The 19,919-nt window shown below is 39.4% G+C and overlaps 1 protein-coding gene across 1 annotated transcript in view; it reads left to right on the top strand.

Moving 5' to 3' along the window:
• Window positions 1-16,485, top strand: part of LOC134501211 (chromatin remodeling regulator CECR2) — a 127,224-nt gene extending 110,739 nt beyond the window's left edge. The window contains exons 9-19 of the mRNA XM_063308826.1: window positions 3,167-3,323; window positions 4,320-4,449; window positions 4,896-4,933; window positions 5,039-5,130; window positions 5,226-5,352; window positions 5,879-6,297; window positions 8,109-8,237; window positions 9,874-10,696; window positions 11,784-13,188; window positions 13,838-13,943; window positions 16,423-16,485. Coding sequence (XP_063164896.1) covers window positions 3,167-3,323; window positions 4,320-4,449; window positions 4,896-4,933; window positions 5,039-5,130; window positions 5,226-5,352; window positions 5,879-6,297; window positions 8,109-8,237; window positions 9,874-10,696; window positions 11,784-13,188; window positions 13,838-13,943; window positions 16,423-16,485 — 3,489 coding nt within the window. The remainder of the gene's footprint in view (window positions 1-3,166; window positions 3,324-4,319; window positions 4,450-4,895; window positions 4,934-5,038; window positions 5,131-5,225; window positions 5,353-5,878; window positions 6,298-8,108; window positions 8,238-9,873; window positions 10,697-11,783; window positions 13,189-13,837; window positions 13,944-16,422) is intronic.
• Window positions 16,486-19,919: the final 3,434 nt, after the last annotated feature.

Below are 19,919 nucleotides of genomic sequence, written 5' to 3'. Positions count from 1 at the left end.
CTCTGAAAAGCCAGTTAGAATGGACCCTTTGCAAAGCACCCCTCCAGTGGTTTGTACAGCCCTTTCCTAACAGTGCACACACTTCCTTTCTTGTTCAGCTTTTCTCTTGGGAAAAATGATGTTGAAGACAACATGGAATACACCTAAAGATTCATGGAGTGCAGTAAACACACAGTATAGCCCAACAGTGCGCACTCCTCTCTTCAATTATTTCTCAGTACATTGAAGTTGTGGCTCTTGAGAAATACAGGTAGTCCTCATTTAACAACAGTAATTGGAACCAGAATTTCCATCGCTTAGTGATGTGATCATAAAGCACGATGTGACGTGACCGCACTGCTTTGTGACAGAAATTCCAGCAGTTCCAGTTGCCATCATTAAGCAAATCCTGCACTGTTGTTAAGCAGGGATGTGACATGATAGCCATTTGCGACCTCCTGCTGGCTTCCCCATTGACTTTGCTTGTAGGAAGCCAGCAAAGAAGGTCACTAATGGTGATCACATGACCACGGGAAGTAAGTACGAGTTAAGTATGAGGACCAGTTGTAATTCAGCAGTGTTGTAAGTTCATATGGTCACTGAATGAGTGGTTGTTAAGCGAAGACCACCTGTAAGTGGGAAACTGCAATTTTGGGTTTAATCAGCAATGCCTGAAAAATAAATCCCTGATTTGCTTACATGGGTGGGAGGGGGGAATATGTATGTTTGGGTATATGTATGCTTAACACCAATAATTCCTCAGAAAGTCCTATTAAGGTAGGGTTAGCATTTTTTAAATTATATTTACATTTGCTGAACAGCAACAGAAGCATTACTGTATCTGAAAACATTTTTAAGGAGAGTCCAGTGAACAGTCACATGAAAATGGACGAAACAACTTAAGGCCTTTTCAGTCTTAATTGCTCTGCTTTTCTATAAGCTATTCTCTTAGGCTATGTACATTAATTGGATACAGTGGTACTACTAGTTTAAATGTATAGTTTATCCTGGTGGATACGATTATGCTCAAAAGATGCCTAGCATTCTGATGCAGGTATTACATCCAATTCTTTTCTGTTTGCACTTTTCTCCCAGGATCTACAATATCTTAAAGCAACCGAAGTGCTGTGATTCTTTGTAACTTCCATCTATTTGTAGTGTTCTACCCCAATAGAAAAGACAGTTGCAACCAACATCTAGTCAATACTTCAAGCTGTCATTAATGAATAGCACTTCTGCCATGACACAGGCCCTTAGGATATTTATACTGCAATCTAGACTGCCTTCCCAGGAATTTTATCAGTGTTTCCTTAAGTCCCTTTTGCAGGCTGGTGAAAAAATGAAGCAGTAATGGCTAAGTTATACACTTTTCTGCTAAATTAATGATAAACTAAGACCTGAAGGGCATTGCGGAAGTTCTACCTAAGCATTAATTTTTACAAAATATTGTGTACCAAACACCAAGTTTTCACAGATATGGTAAATCTGCCTTGGTTATGCTACATTTGATTTTAGATGGAATGTTTCTTCCATATATATTATATAGCTTTGCAGGTTTAACCTGTGCACATGAGAGTTATAAGTATGGTGGGAACTACAACATGGTCTCCCTCCAACATCTTGGTCAGCTCCGCCACACATTATGAAGTTCTTTAGAAGGTTTGTAAGACTGACTGGAAGAAGCTGTTTGTGGGGAGATTTGAAAGCTATTTACAAGGTCTTCATTATTTGGACTGAAATACAAGAGGCTTTGGCATAATTCCATCAAAACTTTATTTCCATCCTACCATCAAGCTAAAACTAGACCTATTCATGCAATAGCTTAATTTTATGGTTATTGCCATGAAACTATACATTGAATGGACACTTAAGTGCCACCTTACACAGGAAACCAAATGAACACTGCCTATACTTCATGCTTCTAGCTTCTATACAAATGCATGGCAAAATCTATAGCCAAACATTCATTATAGTATCATCTGCTCAGACCCATCGAACATACTAATATAGTAGAATCTTGGTTAACTGGCACCCATGGGGATTGGTAGATGCCGGATAAATGTAGTTTCTGGTTGCTTGAGGGTTAGTATTAAAAATAGGCGCGCCAAGTTTGGACTTGCCTTTCTGCTAGAGAGGGATTGGCCGATCCCTTTCTGGCAGAGGGGTGGGTTTGGGCTTGGCACACCGTGCCAGTCCGGTCCCTTTCTGGCGGGGGGGGGGGTGGATTTGGGCTTGGTGCGCTGCACTGCCCCGATCGAGTCCCTCTCTAGTGGAGGGGTGGGTTTGGACTTACCTTTAAAAAGGTGGGTTTGAACTTGCCTTTCTGCTGAGCGGGCGTTGGTCAGCATGGCGCAGACCGCCAGGTTTGGACTTGCCTTTCTGCTGGAGGGGGATCGGATCGGCGTGGCGCACCAGGTTTGGGCTTGCCTTTCTGCTGGGGGTGGTCAGGTCAGTGTGGCACAGTGCACTGGGTTTGGGCTTGCCTTTCTGCTGGGGGGGTGGGCGGTTGGTGCAGCACAGCGCACCAAATTTAAACCTATCTTTCTGCTAAAAACTGATTTTATTTAAATTTTTATTTAAAATCTTCATTTTTTGCCAGTTGCTTGAGAGTGCTCGTTGCTTGTGTTCAGGTTAACCAAGATTCTACTGTAATACACATTTAAATCAGCCATTTGCTAAAGTGCAATACCCATCCAGTACACTTAAAAATAGACCAAAAGAGCTAATTTCCATGGACAAAAGAGATTGAAACAGCAGAAACAATCCACTCAAATGCATGGTCAATGATTTACAGCCAATCCTGGACAATAACATTTCCATTTCACAGGTCTTGGGTGGTAGACCCAACCTATCTATTAACAGCAACAACAACTGCTTTGAAGTTCTAAAAATAAGACAGATATGTTGATAGATACAGATTTTGGATTATGATCTATAGCATGATTGATCTATAAACAGAACTAAAAATAAAGGTTGAAAGCTTAGGGTGTATGGGCAAAAGTGGCTTTGAGGTGCTTTGGACCTTATCTTGGACATACTAATATCTAACCTTCCTTATAGTTTAACCTTCCTTATAGTTTTTATCTTTATAGGATAAAATTCAGAGAACTATATACCTCACTACCACCTCTTTGGACAGCAACAAAATAAGGACCAAATAGCTAAATGTATGTATCACTTTCTTCAGGTGACCCCAGTCGTGTTTAGTAGAATGGAGAAGCAGAGGCGTCAAGAAGAAGAGGAAGAACGTCAGATCCTTTTGGCAGTTCAGAAGAAGGAACAGGAACAAATGCTGAAGGAGGAGAGGAAACGAGAAATGGAGGAGAAAGTCAAGGCTGTTGAAGGCACGTGGATCACCTTAGTGAAATAAAATGTGCACCGTTTTTAAAAAGAGCTTGAATTGGGTTTGAAAACATCTGTCATGGGTGGAGGAAAGTAGATTTTCAACGACTTATGCTGAAGGTGTGAGGGTGGAAAGACAAAACAGACTCTCAACTTCTGTACTTCTTTGTTTTACTGGCACAGTATTATTTTTTATTTATTATATCCCACATTTATTAGTTTTGTAAATAACTCAAGGTGGCAAACATACCAAATACTCCTTCCTCCTCCTGTTTTCCCCACAACAACAACAACCCTGTGAGGTGAGTTGGGCTGATAGATAGGGACTGGCCCAAGGTCATCCAGCCAGCTTTCGTGCCTAAGGCAGAACTAGAACTCTCATACCATGCCTGACTGGCGGTTGGGCTGAGAGAGAGGGACTGGCCCAAGGTCATCCAGCCAGCTTTCATGCCTAAGGCAGAACTAGAACTCTCATACCATGCCTGACTGGCGGTTGGGCTGAGAGAGAGGGACTGGCCCAAGGTCACCCACCCAGCTTTCATGCCTAAGGTGGGACTAGAACTCTCTGTCTCCTGGTTTCTAGCCCATTGCCTTAACCTCTAGACCAAACTGGCTCTCTACTAGACCATTGCCTTCTCTGTATTCAAGGGATTTTTCCTCGACCATTCTCAGTATAGCAGTGGTAAGATCAAAATATACTTCCTTTGCCTATCAGGAGACATCAGAAGAATTTTAACATTTTTTTACCACTAAGAGTAAATTGTCCAGTTTTAACCATGTTCCTGCATTCACTTTTTATCATCCTTTTAAAATATCTCCTTATTCCATATTGAGAAGTTTCAAGTAGTATATATTATTTTGTATACTTTTTTCTATAGGAATAAAAGAAAGAAAATTACCTTAATCCTAAAATTGCCTTCCCACAGTTAAGCAGCCCCTTGGATTTTTGTGCAAGAAAGCTCCTTTAGGAATGTAATGCCTTTCTTCTCCATGAGCAGAACGAGCCAAGAGAAGGAAACTTCGAGAAGAGCGGGCTTGGCTGCTGGCCCAGGGAAAGGAGCTTCCCCTTGAGCTTTCCCACTTAGATCCCTGTTCACCAGCTAGGGAAGAGAAGAGGACCAAGGACTTGTAAGTATATTACATTACATTGTCTACAAATGCAAACATATAATCCCGATCTATGCCACTTCTTATGTCAGAGACAGGAAAGAATGTCATAACTTCATAAGTAATTAAGGATATATTGAAAAACTGTAACTTCTATGATATTTTAGACTCCATGTTTACTCATTTGTATTTTACTAATTGTGTTTTTACTCTTATTCTAAGTCTTTCATTTTTCATGGTTTATATTCTTATCCAAAATGTTTAAGAAAAAAGAAAGAGACAGGAAGGGAAGTTACAGAAAAGATATTATTATAAGAATTAAAAATGAATGGAATTATATGAATTGAAAAGGAGATTGCAGTTGCTGGAGTTGAATTTTAATGCTTAAATTTTTACCAAGTTCCAAAGTTGACAGAAAGACAAGGTTTGAGAGACTTCGTATTCATTTTTGTTTTTCACCTTCACAGCTTTGAATTGGATGATGAATTCACTGCCATGTACAAAGGTCAGTTCCAACTCTAGGCTTAAGCTTCTGATAATCTCTTTATTCATAAAATATTGGCTTCCTGTTTGTATGAGTAACACTTTACTCCATTTTATTTCCTGACAGTTTTAGATGTGGTAAAAGCTCACAAGGACTCCTGGCCATTCCTAGAGCCAGTTGATGAATCATATGCCCCAAATTACTACCAGATCATTAAGGTAAAGAACAAATCATCTTTTAAATGGATAGCATGGAACCTACCGTAATGATAATATCAGGATATATATTTCAAAATCTATTATGATATTTTCAGGCTCCTATGGATATTTCCAGTATGGAGAAGAAGCTAAATGGAGGCCAGTACTATACCAAGGAAGAATTTGTGGGTGACATGAAAACTATGTTCAGGAACTGCCTTAAATACAATGGTGAAAATAGTGGTAAGAATATAGGAATGCAAGTTATTCCAGTTAGATGCAAGTAACTTGGAAAACAGCCCATTTATTTTCAAACTTCTTGTAGAGATAAATAGGATTAGAGGAGAAAGCCCACAATTATTCATTCACAATTAATATATGAAAAAAATTAAACTCTGCATTTTGTACATACAATATAAAAACTGACTACTTCCAAAAGTAATTTTTCTCTCTAGCTGATATCTATGGTGTGGGATAGGATGGGAGAAAGTAAAACAAATACTGAGTAGAAATAGGAAAACACTGACTTACTATAAGAAAAAGGATTGGGAACTGTGGTGGTAATAAATGTGTATCTCCTGTTCATTGTGAACTCCTGTTGTTCCTAATGGCCTTTCACCAGGCGTTAGTCTTTATTTTTCTTCCCAATTAATAGTACTAAGAAAGAATAATATAGATTCTGAATGTAATATCTAATTAGGAAAGAAATGTCAACACTGAGAAAGATTGTACCTCTGTGACTTTCTTTCATTTGCTTGTTTAAACACAGAATACACTAAAATGGCTTATAACTTAGAGAGATGCTTCCATCGGGCAATGATGAAGCACTTCCCTGGAGAAGACGGGGACACAGATGATGAGTTTTGGATCAGAGAGGATGGGAAGCGAGAGAAAAGAAACCGTCGGACCATACGTTCTAGTACAGGAAATGTTTGGACCCGATCCAAAGATTCTGAAGGATCTAGCAGAAAGCAACCACATGTACAAAATGGAGGAAAACTTCCACCTCATAAGGCAAAACATCGTGTTCCCATTTCTTCCTCCTTTTCCTTCTCTTTCTCGGCAGAAGATTCAAGTAGCCATTCCGTTCAACTCTCTGGAAAGTTGGCATCTTCTAATGGCCGAGGTTTTGTGCGCTCACATCACTACGGTGGAATGCCCAGCTGTGTATCCAATTCTGGGCAAATAGTAAGTATCATTCTAGCAAGAGAAGAGGAAAAAAAATCCCTTTGGGATAGAGGAAATAACATTAGGCATCCAATCCTAAGTTCAATTTTTCCATTTGCTTGTTAGATTGTCGTTTATACTGAAGTCTTCTTCTAGTGTTTACATTGCTCATTTCTTCCTTCATAGTTTGTCTATGCCTGAAAAGTATAAGGACCAGAAGATTGTTTTCAGTCTTAACACTTACAAATAAATGAATTATTAAGTATCAGACTCTGAAAAAAAAAGATCATCTTGTATAGCTACCCATCACTGAGACCCATTTCATAGACTATACTCACTTTCAAAGCAATATATTTCAGGCCAATAGCAATGGACCATTTTACTCCAAATTGTTCAACAAATGAGCTATTTGTGAAGTACATTCTCTGTACTTCACTCCCAATTATAGTCTAGATCACTGATCTGTATGATTGGGGGAGAAATTTCCAATTCAGCCTCAAATACAACATTCAGTTACACTCTCATATAAGGTGGTGAATCATTTCTCCTCAGCATGAGCAACGTAATTGAGTCTTTTTGAAAAAAATATGAACACACAATTGGATCCCCATCACTCCATATTCTGTTTAAAAAAGAGGCAATCTTTATCACTTTGGAAGAATAGAAGAAAAGTCAAGATCATAGGCACAGCAGCTAAAGCACCAGAAAAAATTATTTTAAGATGGGATGCATCTATTTTCCCATATCTGTTTCAGCTAGGATTTTGGGGCGGGGGGGGGGCGCTGCTTAACTTTTGCAGAGGTAATTTCAGAATTGTCATACCTCTAATTTTACATTGATTTTACTTCCCTAGCTGCTAGTAGTAATCACAATTGGATCTGCTCACTCATGATTCATTAACTTCTTTAGTGCATGGGGTGGGTGGACTAGGGATGAGAATTTAAATGGTTAGAGAAATGTGATGGCTAAATACTTAGAACAAGAAAGAAGATTAATCATAGCAACTTTATTTTCTATTATCATTTATTAATTATATTTATATTTCACCTTTCCTCCAGGAGTTCAAGGCAGCATACATGGTTTTCTCTCCCCCTTCCTATTTTATCTTTGCAACAATCCTGCAAGATAGGTCAGACTGAGTGATAGTGACTGGCCCAAAGAAGCCCAGTGAGCTTTATGGTTGAGCGAGGATTTGAACTTGGTCTCCCAAGTTCTAGTCTAACACGCTAGCCAACAAGGTATATAGTTACTATGAAATAATGACATTAAAATACTAGAGTGTGTAATTGATGTTTTATCCCTTCAATCCTATATCCTTCATTGGGGATGACATATATAGTTTTTCCCCTTACCTCCATTTTCTCATCAGAATGATCATGCAAGGTAAGTCAGGTTGAATGGTTTAATGTCATTTTATGAGCTTCATGTCAGAGTGAGGCTGAACTTGGATCATAGCTCAGGGTTTGGCAACCTGTGGCATTCCAGATGTTGCTGAAGTACAACTCCTAACATCCCTAAGAAACATGATCAGTGGTGAGAGATGCAGGGAGATGTAGTTTACCATCTACCCCTAGGCACTGTTGACTGCACATACTCCTGTTTGAAGATGCCTGCAGTTACAGAGAGTCTGACATAAAATCTATCCTATGTGACTAGATTTCACCCTGACCATATAATTTTTAATATATATTAAAAAGAAAATATTAAAGGGGAAGAAACAGACTTCTAGACATTTTCAACTAAAAAAAATTCAGGATAGCTCCTGTATCTGAAATAACTGAGAATTTCTAAGTTCTGCCAAGTCTCATAGGTGATTTTGTTTTCCGGTCCAGAAGCCACCCATTCCAGGAACATTTGGCTCTCTACATGGATCTGATCCAGCAAAACCATATGGATCACCACGAGTACCAGAACCACATCCTGGTGAGCCAGGTCAGCAGCACCAGCACTTTGCCATGCAGGTAAGAAACACGTGAACTGAGCTTCTAACTAAACATGTAAAGATTACATGTAAGTCTGTGAAAAATAATTATCTATTTTATGTTTGCAAATGAAAAATGAATAATTTGCTAATCATGGTTTTAGTATAATTGCTTATTTCTTTATTTTTACAAGATTTTGGGAGGACTGTGAAGGCAAGTCAGACAATAAACATTAAGGATAGGAAGATTTGCAACCAAATCCAAAGTTTGGGTTTCTCTTAATATATGACTTCAATGTATTAGCTTCTGCTTGATCTATTAATAAGAAAAGAATTTTTAGACTAGACAGAACCTTCTGTTAATTGTTCATTCATATTATATTGGCCACTTCAGTTAATTATTGAATATTGACTTGACCTTAATACTGGTTTTGAAATCTCAGATTAATACAATAAATGTTAATATGCATAATTTTATTCAATTGTATACTGCTTGTCTAATGTTTTGGGTTTTTATTTTATTTTATTTAATGTTTTGGATCTACTGAAATAAATGAAGGGAGGGAGGGAGAAGAATAGATTTTTCAAGGTGCATAGCATGGATGGGGAATGTCTTTCAGTCTGAGGAGTTTGTTTCCTTCCAGGGAATCCTTTGAGGGACATATGCAGAAGGGGACAGGGTTAATGTGGTAGGCCACCTTGTCTATCTTCAGACTCATATGCACAGTGCATGCATGCAAGTTAGATTTGGAAGACTCAAGGGAAGAATATTTCCAAACCTATGCAGGTTTGATGGGTGGGGGTGAGGAGTCCATCCCAAACAGTAACTGTGACCCTGCAAAATTGTCCATCTACCTCTGCACTACAATTAGGCATAGAAAAATATTATTTATTTGTTTGTTTATTTATTTAATTTATCAACTTTTGCCACCTCCCATCTCCCCCCAAAGTGGGGAGCAAACTTGCTGTGAGAAGTGTGTGGAACTAGAGTTTCATCCTCTGAGCTGGATGAAAAGGCTCTGAAAGCTATATTCTATCCATTGACTGGAGTTTCCTTATCCTCTCTGACTCTGGAAGCCTTGTTTATGTTTTAAATGTTTCCAACCCTTTGGGGGAAAAAATTCCTTTTTAAACAGCTTGGGGAATAGAAACATCCTGGTTTTAATAATTAGTTAAAATGCAATCTGGATCACAAGTATACATAGAAGATCACATGAGTGATGGTTGCTGCTAAGATAATTTGATTTCAAGCCAATTAAAGTTTAACACTTAGACTTTGAATCAGGTAGGGAATATGCCAACGGCCAGTACATGTTCTTAAATTTTCAGCTTTCCTGACCCCAGGAAAAGCTGGGCAGCTGAACAATTTGCACTTACTGAAGTTTCTACACTGTTTTCAAAGATGGACCTATGTAAAGAACGATGTAGTTCTTTTTGGTAACAACTAGTGCTTGGGTACATATGGGTACATTAGCTACTCCAGATACATTAGCTACTCTAGAACTTAGGCTAATATATAAACTGCCTAGAGTCTTGGAAGGTAGGCAGTATATAAATATCTTTTGCACAGTACTGAGTATAACAGAGATGCGATCTACCCTGCACTTTTTGGAGATGGTTGGGTTTTAAATTCTTTGTGTGATACATCCCCTGGTAAGAATGATGTTTCTTTCCAGCCTCCAGTTGGTCAGAATGATCACAGAGGACCTCGGCTTCCAGCTCCAGAGAAGCAAGGATGTGCTGGACCAATGCATGTTTCCACAATAGGACCACATCCTGCATCTCTGCAACTTGGTCGGATGAGCGGCCCTCCCTCAGATGCCAATATGTATTCTCCTGGGCAATTCCAGCCGGGATTTCTTTCTTCAAGGCACAATGGACCCCCTATGAGACAACCAGAGACCTCAGAGCTTCCCCCTGGCCATATTTACAGATCCTATAAATATCCAAGCCATGCACATCCTGCTGTGTGGAATGGAAACCATGATGCAGCAAATCAGATAGCCCTGGGAATAGACAAGAAATCTCCAGTGGGCCCCTGCTCTCCTCTGTCTCCCCATGCTTTGAGTCACATAATGGACCCTCGGACAGTGAGACAGCCTTTGCCCCCAAATCAGTGGTCTGAGCAGTCTAATTTCCTACCTCATGGAGTTCCACCCTCAGGATATATCCGTCATCCAGGAAAAGGCTCCAGTCAAAGAACGCAGCAGCAGATTTCTGCCTCTTTATTTGGGTCTGTCTCTCAGATTCAGAGAGGAGCCCAGGGTGGGGATTCCATGATGGACAGTCCAGAGATGATTGCCATGCAGCAGCTGTCCTCCCGGGTATGCCCACCTGGTGTGCCTTATCACCCACATCAGCCTCCTCCCTCACATTTATCTGGACCATTCCCACAATTAACTCACGTGGCATCTGCTAATATTCAGCTTCCAAAACCAGTATTAAGGAATGGGAATTCTGAAGATGGCAGCCAGACAATTAATTCAGAGAACAATCAAGGTAATTATATATTCTTGCTTGGCTGTGGCTAAATAGTGACTACTGCATGCAGGTCTATTTGTTTTCTGGGGTACTTTCTCTGTTGTATAATCTGCTGTACCTATTTAGAAACCATATTGTCATTGGTGTTTGGGTTTCCTTTGGGGTTTGTCAGCTTTGATGCTTGCCATGCATAAATAGTGATTTAATGTTAAAATGTTACTAAGTCCTTCATTGGAACGAAGCAAGTTGAGCTGAGCAGCATAGACCATGGAAACTGTAGTTCTAACACACATGATGGGCAACAGTTTGGGTAAGACTGATATAAGAATTTTCCTTTTTACCCGCTGTTCTATAATTGTGAAGGAGATTTGGGAGATTGCTGTCAGTTACATTCCAGTTATATTTTTGTTCTGCATACAACTTTCTATAACTGGTGATAGTATGGCTTTTGGTTACATGCAAATGTGGTATTACCTAAAGAATTGGAAATTGGAAATAGGCTATGGTTTTGATATACACTAAGGCAGATTCACATTTCCCTGCCCCTCTTTCCTATGGTATAGCATTGCATGAGTTCATACATATACGCATTGATAAATCCTTGATAAAATGAAACTGGAAAAGCTTATAACATTGCATTTCCTAAATGAATTGTGAATTGTATTAATTCCTAAATTAATATTGTGCCTTAGATACTGAGGATTAGAGCCCTGCATATATGCTAGAGGTGTCAGTTCGTATGATGAAAGAGGTTTGAATATGACGCGGTGGCGCTGCGGGTTAAACTGCTGAGCTGCCGATCGGAAGGTCGGCGGTTTGAAACCGCGCAGCGGGGTGAGCTCCCGTTGCTCGTCCCAGCTCCTGCCAACCTAGCAGTTCGAAAACATGCAAATGTGAGTAGATCAATAGGTACCGCTTCGGCGGGAAGGTAACGGCGTTCCGAGTCGTCATGCTGGCCACATGACCCAGAAGTGTCTATGACAACGCCGGCTCTAAGGCTTAGAAACGGAGATGAGCACCGCCCCCTAGAGTCGGACACGACTGGACTTTACGTCAAGGGAAACCTTTACCTTTACCTTAAACTGCCTCTATTTCCTTTGTGCAGCAGAGCTTCCAGCAGAAGTGGATCAGAAAACTGAATGTCTTCCAGAAGAGACATACCCCAAACTGCTACCTCATTCTAAAGTCCCATTGCAGATTGATTGTTCCAGGCAGAATTTAACACAGGAAGGGGAGGGAAATAATTCTGAAACTAAAAATAGTTCAAAAGCAACACAAAATAAGAGTGCATGGCCAGCAGAGAACAACTATACAAGTCCTGTATCTCAGAGTTGTATAGGAGATATTGTAACAGTTATGGAGAGGGGACCTGTGCCTGAAAATGATGCTGCAGGTGAAGGGTCATCCAGTGGTACTGAAGGGAAAGCTGTACCTGCTAATATAATAGAAAAGCCTTGTTGCACTGGGGATGAAAATCTGTTAGAGGCAACTGTGCCTTGCATGGGACAGAGCAACAGTACCCCAGCTGGGGTTGGTGGAAATCCAATGGGAGGCACTTCTAGCCAATATGCCCCTCTTTATATGCCCAACTTGGAATATCCGAATTCAGCCACACGATACCACATCAGTTCAGGATTTCAGGGTTTTAGTGCTATAATGGGAGCAAAACCCCTCTCAATATCTCATTCACAACGTTTTTCTGCTCGGGGCTTTCATCCTAGCAATGGTTCCCATGGCACTTTTCCTCGCTATCGTACTCACCAAGGAGTGCCATACCCTTACCATCCTCAGCCCCCTCCTTATCACCACTACCAGCAGCCTCCTTACTATACCTGTCCACAGGGTTATTCAGACTGGCAGAAGCCTTTCCCTCACCCATCAAGCCCCACTGGGCATTCACCTACCCGCTCCCCTCTGGCTAGGCTTCCTTTCTCAGACAGAGGGACAGTGGGCAGTGGCATGCAGAACTGTGAGGTGCTTAGTACCACTTTGGCTTCCCCAAATCAAATAGACATAGCAGGCACCAAAGAGGATTCAACCAATGGGCAAGAACTGTCCCCTGAAGCTGAGAAAGCAGAGGAGTCCCAAGAAAGGCCTGAGAGTCCCAAAGAATTCCTTGATCTGGACAACCATAATGCCACCACTAAGAGACAGAGGTTAGTTTCAGCAGGAGAGTATTTGTACGGCACTTCCTTGCCATCTGTGAGTTCCTCTGGGTTTGGATTTGGCCCATCTGCTTTCCCACCCCATGGCATCATGCTGCAGACAGGGTCACCATATGCATCACGACATCCAGCCACCCACTTCCAGGCCAGAGGTTATGGGTCAACAGTAAATGCTCACTTGCCACATCATCAAGCCACCAATCAATCCAATGGCCTTGCTCATGAAGGACCTCTGTACCGTTGCCAAGATGAGAATGTGGGACACTTTCAGGCCTTAATGATGGAACAGGCAGGACGTGGAAGCGGCATGGGAGGACTGTCTACAGATATGTACAGAACACCAGGGTAAGTCCATGGGGAAGTGCTAAATAGTGTCATTAAATATAATTTTATATAACTTCTCATTATTACAAATTTCTAAGGTACTTAAAATAAACCATTAAAATATAATCAGTAAGTTAAAACAGTGGTTTTTAAAAAATAATTTAAACGGTGAGGGAAACAAAACAAAAATGAAGCAAAAAATATTCACGGAGGAAAGGCCTGATTAAGAGATAGGTCTTTAAAAGGAACCTAAATGATGGTCTTACAGGCACCATCATTGAGAAAGCTCACCTGCGGTAACCATAACAGCACTGTCAGCACATGCAGAAGGACATCCTCAGAAGACATTAGCAATCTGCTCAGGAGCAAAGGCAATCTGCAGTGAGGCCTTATACAGTGCTACGTACTGAGACTATCCTCATAGGTTGTAGCGGAACCACTGAGCACAGTGCCCTCCACTTGTGAAGATAGTCCAAGATAACACGCTGACTCAGGAATTAAAAGCTGATGAGAGATCAAACAGGTCAATAGGGTTACATTTTATCTGTCTCTCTCCTGCAAGAGATCTAACAGGTGACCATGCCTGATTCCTTAATTATCTTTAGATTAAAGATAAATATGAGAAGGTATCTGGCTGCTGTAGTTCTTTCTCTGTTTTCTGTGATTTCAGAATGCACATACACCAGCCACAAACTCCATTCCCAAAGGTGCCTACAACAACTTCAACTCTGGAAGAGCTGCAACCACAAAAACCACCAGCATTGCCTCTAGATCAAGTAAGTACAAATGAAGAGTAGTATTTAGAAGACAGTGTTTCCTTATTAGTAGGTATGAAAGGCCTGAGATTTCTAGTTGCTTAAGTGGGGAGTAAAGCTCAAGATAAGCTATATTTTTCTAACCATATCTAAATGATGTATGTGTGGAGATTTTCAGCTTGCATTCATTTTTGCTAAGAGACTTTTTTCTGGTAAACAAGATGAAGATGATCTGTGATTGACTGATCATGTGTCAACACGTGGTGTTGACTCAGCAACCACGTACAGTGGTGTTTAAAAGTTTGTGAACCCTTTTAAATTTTCAGTATTTCCACATAAATATGACCTAAAGCATGATCTCTTCACGCAAGTCCTAAAACTAGCTAGAGAACCCAATTAAACAAATGAATCAAAAACATTCTACTTGTTCATTTATTTATTGAGGAAAATGATCCAAAGCTATATATTTGTATGTAGTTCTAGTCCATCTCAATTCACTGATGCCTAAGATGTCACTGTGCAGTTGATTCGCATCATATTTCCCTGGGGTGAGCTTTCCCATGTCCATGTTCTTACGTTCCACTTCCCACTGTAATTCTGTCTTTGCAGCTTTGGATTTTCTATTCCTGCATGGCAGCATCAGCAACTAGACATCCCAAAGGCTTTAATGTAGCCTCATCATAAACGCCATTAGTGCTATGAAAGATCCTCAGCTCTTCCTCAGTAGCTTGTTGAGTACCATCCAAGATGAGGAGCCCATCATTTAGTGCTATATTGTTAATCATGTTATATTTTCTATCCGTGTGGCTTTCTTAGTAAAATACAGGAGTGGTTTACTATTGCAGAGTATGAAATTATGCTTTTGCTGTTGTCACTAAAGTAATCTTCCATGTCCAGCCACTTCCTATATCACTGCAGCCCAACATAGGCACCTGCTTGCTTTAACTGGGCAGCTGGGGTGCCTTTCATACCTTGCGTGACCCTGCTGGGATTATGTACCCTTGGCATACACTCCCAGTGTTCTTCACTCATCTCTCCTCAACATCCTGCTGAGGCAGCACAGCAGGACCTGGGAGGTGGGTTGGGGGGATGGTCTGAAAAACAGTAATTCTTAGAGTTTATATGACATTTCAGATTATTCAGAGTACCTCTTGATAATTCATATAGCAAATTTGTTTGGCACCTTGGTATTAGAATGCTTATATTATACTGTAGTTTGTGGGTTTTAGAGGAAAGCTAAGGCAGACCGAGAGAGAGAGCTTGTGGCTTGCCTAAAGAAACTTGGTAAATTGACGACAAAAGCAAGGCTTGAATTACAGGTTTTCCAGCTCGCTATTGAATCAATAAAAAAATGCTATTTGGCCATTCTGGACAAATGAGAACATATCTTTCCAGGGCCGATGATTTTGCTGCCTTGTGATTTGTCAAGGTCTTTGAGTTAAATTAGTATAAAATAATTTAATACCTTGTTAGACTTGTCTGAAATTGTACTATCTCGGAGCCAACTAGATTATATACTGTATTAACAGTATAATTTTATGCCTAAGATCAATGGGGTTGATTTTTAGGATTGCAGTCTTACATACCTGAGTACCTGGGGTTAATACTTAGTACTAAAGTACACTTCAGATTTAATGAGTTTTGTTGGAAATATGACAAATGGGGAGTCAGGCTATCAATAGCACCTTCCCCTCCAGGGAAATACCATGCCACAAAAATACCCCAATACTGCTGTTTGCATCCCCCATAAAGAAAGCCTCTATTGCTATCCTCCTCACATGCTCCTGAAGCTCCTGTTTTATAAACCAAAACCAGTTGAATGAATTCACATGTTTGAGATATTACCTAGTGTCCTTTGAATTGCTTTTTGATTTTCATGTTTTTTAATCCTTCTGCAACTTGCACTAACCACTTTTCATATATCCTTTTCTAGAGCTAATCTAAGGAAGGAAGAATACACAGAAGTCGAGAGCCACATATAAATAGATATGGAGAAAGGGAACATCCTTTCTATTCTTACCTTCTTTCCTAGCATCATCTGGCTTCCATGGTCTGGTGCAACACAGTGCCTCAGTTGACAGTGGAATTGTCCTGAGTCTGAGCCTGCAGTATGGCTGTCACAAACAATAACACAGTGAATTAAGAGAGAGTGTCTCAAACTAGGGCTTTGTTTATGATTAGAGGGTTTGGTTTCATTCAGGGTTTAAAGAAAGTTTGAAGAACTTGAAACTTTCATTAACTGCTAAAACTCAGGTATATTTTTCAGGGTGAAAGACTGGAGATAGAGGATAATACTTGTATTAATATGTGTGCTTGGAATGGAATCCAGTTTACAGTTTTTTTAACCTATTGCCTTTAAAAAACAAAACAAAAATTTATGTTTGTGAATGTATTGTACATTATTAGGATTGACGTTGTAGGCCCAGACATTCACAAGCATAGCACTGGAATGATCATAAGGTGTTTACAATCATGTCACACTGTTGTTATTGTTTTTAAGAAGGTAGATGCAGAAGATAGTGAAACTCTTCCTCTAAAATGTGATAGTGCTGCCTATTGGTAGTCTGGGGCTAAGACACTCCCTGGTAATGGATCACATTTATTCAGGAGAAAGCACAGTGTTAGGTCTCCTGTCCATGGATTGTATGCAGTACCGCTGTAGGAACAAAGCAACCAGGGACTGGGATTTTCAGGATATTGGAATATTTGTGTGAGATTATAGCATTTTTTTCAGTCATTTCTAACTGGGATTCATCAGTAGGTCAGTAAATAGCAAAACCATTGTCTGTAAAATCCTAGGATAGGAAGAAATCTTGCAGAAGCATATTTAGTAGAACCCAGTAATACTAATACTAGACAAGAAATTATGCATACTACACTATTTGATTTGAGTGTGATTGGCCCCATACTCTGATTAGGCAACCCGGAAATAGAGCTCCTCCACTTAAATTTCAACATTATAATAGGATGCAAAGATACTTTTTGGGATAGAGACAGCATTAGATTCTATATGTGGGTATTGAAGCATGTATGCTAGAAGAGATGAAAATGAAGCTCTGAAATCATATGTAGATTCACACAGTGCATTTTATAACTCCAAATATCATAGAACAACTTACGTTAGCTCAGACTTTCACAGATAAGTTTCTGAATCCTTCAACCAGCCAGCTGGAAGTGGGTGGCTGAAAAATTTAAATAAATAAATAATAAACCTCTCATATTTGCAAACATTTTGCCTGAATAGGAAATCTGCCAAATATACTAAGCGATCAGCAAAAATAGTGAATGTTGTGTTGCAGATTTATATGGTAATACTTGAATTTGTTACAATTATATTATCACGTTTCAATACACAATCTCATGAAGAGTTTGCTGCAGAATCTATAACACTACTGTCATTTGTTACCTCTAGCCTATAGGGATATAACAAATATGAAGAGCAGATTTGGTATCATCGGGACCAGAAAAAACTAGATCATTTGTGATTGCCTGGAATGATTTAATATGGTGCTTTTCTCTGAGTTAATGAATCTGAAAAGGGTAAACACTTCTTCCAGAGACTATTAAAATATTCTATTCACATATAATTTTTCCATAGTTAATTGGATTGAATATAAGGATAGATGGTAGGGCCAGTGCTCTGTCCTCACCCCTTAGCCCGTACTCCTCCCACTGTTTGTGAATAGAAAAGATCCAATATTTATTTGGGTTCCTCTGTTGAGTTCCACCTATAGTGACAGGCATAGGTCCTTATTTCAGACATGAAAAGCAATGCAGAAGTGAGAAGAGAGCTCTCTGTCTCACCACTATTGCAGTCCCAAAGTCAAATAAAATATAAGTAGATCTGCAGTCATAGCCATTTCAGCTGACCTAATACAGTTAAGAGAAGTTAGCATATTATGTGCTAAGCAGCTGATACATCAGTTAGGGACAGTAATTTTCCTAGGAACATATTAAAAGAAACATACACAGAAAAACAAATGAGTATCTTTTGTTACATATACCTTATTCATCCCATAAAATTCCTGCATACAGGTTGTTTTTAGTTCTTTATCTCACCAATTTCTAAGAAACTAAGAAGAATAACCTTATTTTATAACTTATGGGCAGAGAACATATGAAATCGATGTAAGATTTCAAGGAATCACTCTTAGGTTACCACTGTTCTTCCATTTCATCTCTTCCAGTATATGACTTTGGAAACCCATTCCAGTGGCATAGTTCTAGGCTTTGAAACTAATTGGGTTGTTATGGGAAATACTTGGAAAGTGAAGTTCCAACTTCCTCAAAACAATGAAGCAAGTTGTTGGATGTGAAAAGTCATTCTGCAGTCAGCTTATTTGGGTGAACTTAAATTCACTCACACAGATGTGAAATATTTAGGGTTACAGTGTAATCTGTTATATCTGTAAAAATGTGATTTTTAGTTACTCCAAGGGAGCCAGTGAAATAGGGTCTTGGCTTTATTTCATTAAAAAACTTAATTAAAAGTGTTTGGTTTTCAAATAATAAATTCGATAAATTATCTTCTATGGCCAAGATAAATGAATGGCACAGCTGCAGCTTGTCTGATAATGGCTTCAGAGCTTATGCTTGCTGTGATGAACGGGCCATCTAAAGCAATAATCTTTTCACTCCAACCTATCTGTGTTTGCTTACTAGATAGATGGGTGCAGTACATTCCAAATGTGCAAGATCTTTGCTTTCCGTGTGGGGGGAGATATATATATATATAAATAAAATAAACTGGCACGTAATGTCCCTTGTTTGCTTTCCCCTAAACCATTGGGAATGGAGTACTGTAGAAAATATTATTACCTGTGGGATCATTTACTCAGAGTAATGCTTTTCAAAATGAAGTCTTGGTGGTTAAAATTGACTCATGTAATCACTACTTGATGGGTCCCCCTCCCCCTGCAATAACTACTGACATATTTGCTTTTTGAGTTTTTTTCCTCGTTACTCATGGCAGGAGTTTTAAAATAAGCCCTTGGTATTAATTACCAGCAATAGTAATTAAATTCTCTTAGTGGTATCTCCTATTCAATAGTGATGATTTTCTTAATGGGAAGATAAAACTCAGAGGTTATCAGTGGTTCTCTTTTATCAAGAAGTGGCTGTTAACTTAATGAGCTCCTGAATTCTACACCTCGATCAAATAAAATAATGATAAGGTAGTTTACTTTCCTTTGATCCAAAATCAGGTTTTTTGGCTTTCAAAGATCAACAGTTTATTACGCTCTGTAGAGGCAAAAACAGATTTCTTCCTTCATTAGCATCTCACCCTGAACTTTCTATATGACTTAACACTGCTTTACTAAAAAATGTTCTGATTGTTAGTCCATTTTACAATATGTTCTATATAGTTAATCCCACTGCATTTTTCTTCAAACATAAATATTAAGTAAAAAGCCTTAAGGAAAGAGTTCTTAAAAGCCAGAGAATGTAGTTAGTATTTTGCTTGAATTTAATTCTGTCTAGCACAGGTGAAAGGAAATGGGAAGAAGACCCACTTCTTGGGTTCTCTGAGTTTTCACCAAATTATGCCCTATTGTGGCCTTCATAAGAGGTATGGAAGCTGGACTTCCTCTCCTCCCACTGAAGTTTGAGCATTATATAAAGCATCTTTTAATGCTCACTTTTACTACTATGTTCAGTTTTTTTAAAGAAAATATGAACTATATTCCCTGATTCAGACATAACTTCCTATATGCCTAAGTTTACAGTGGTGAAATTATGAGGCAGCAGTTGAAGATGAAAGTTTGTAATGTCAGACTTGCCAGGCACTCTGGGGAACAAGTAGGAATAGATATGTAGAAGCTAATTAAAATGGAATGTTTAAATTCTGCCTGGAAAATGGAAGATAGGAGATTTCAGTGTGGAGACTTGTGTTGGGCAAGTGCATGAATATGTATGCCAGTGGCAAGTGGGAGAAGGGTAAGCAGATTCATCTCTGCATTCACTGTGAGCTTCAAGGGTGCTTGAAAGCAGTGACAG

This window comes from Candoia aspera, chromosome 7 (genome assembly GCF_035149785.1).
Source record: "Candoia aspera isolate rCanAsp1 chromosome 7, rCanAsp1.hap2, whole genome shotgun sequence".
NCBI lineage: Eukaryota > Metazoa > Chordata > Lepidosauria > Squamata > Boidae > Candoia > Candoia aspera.
This window is presented reverse-complemented; position numbering and strand designations above follow the sequence as displayed.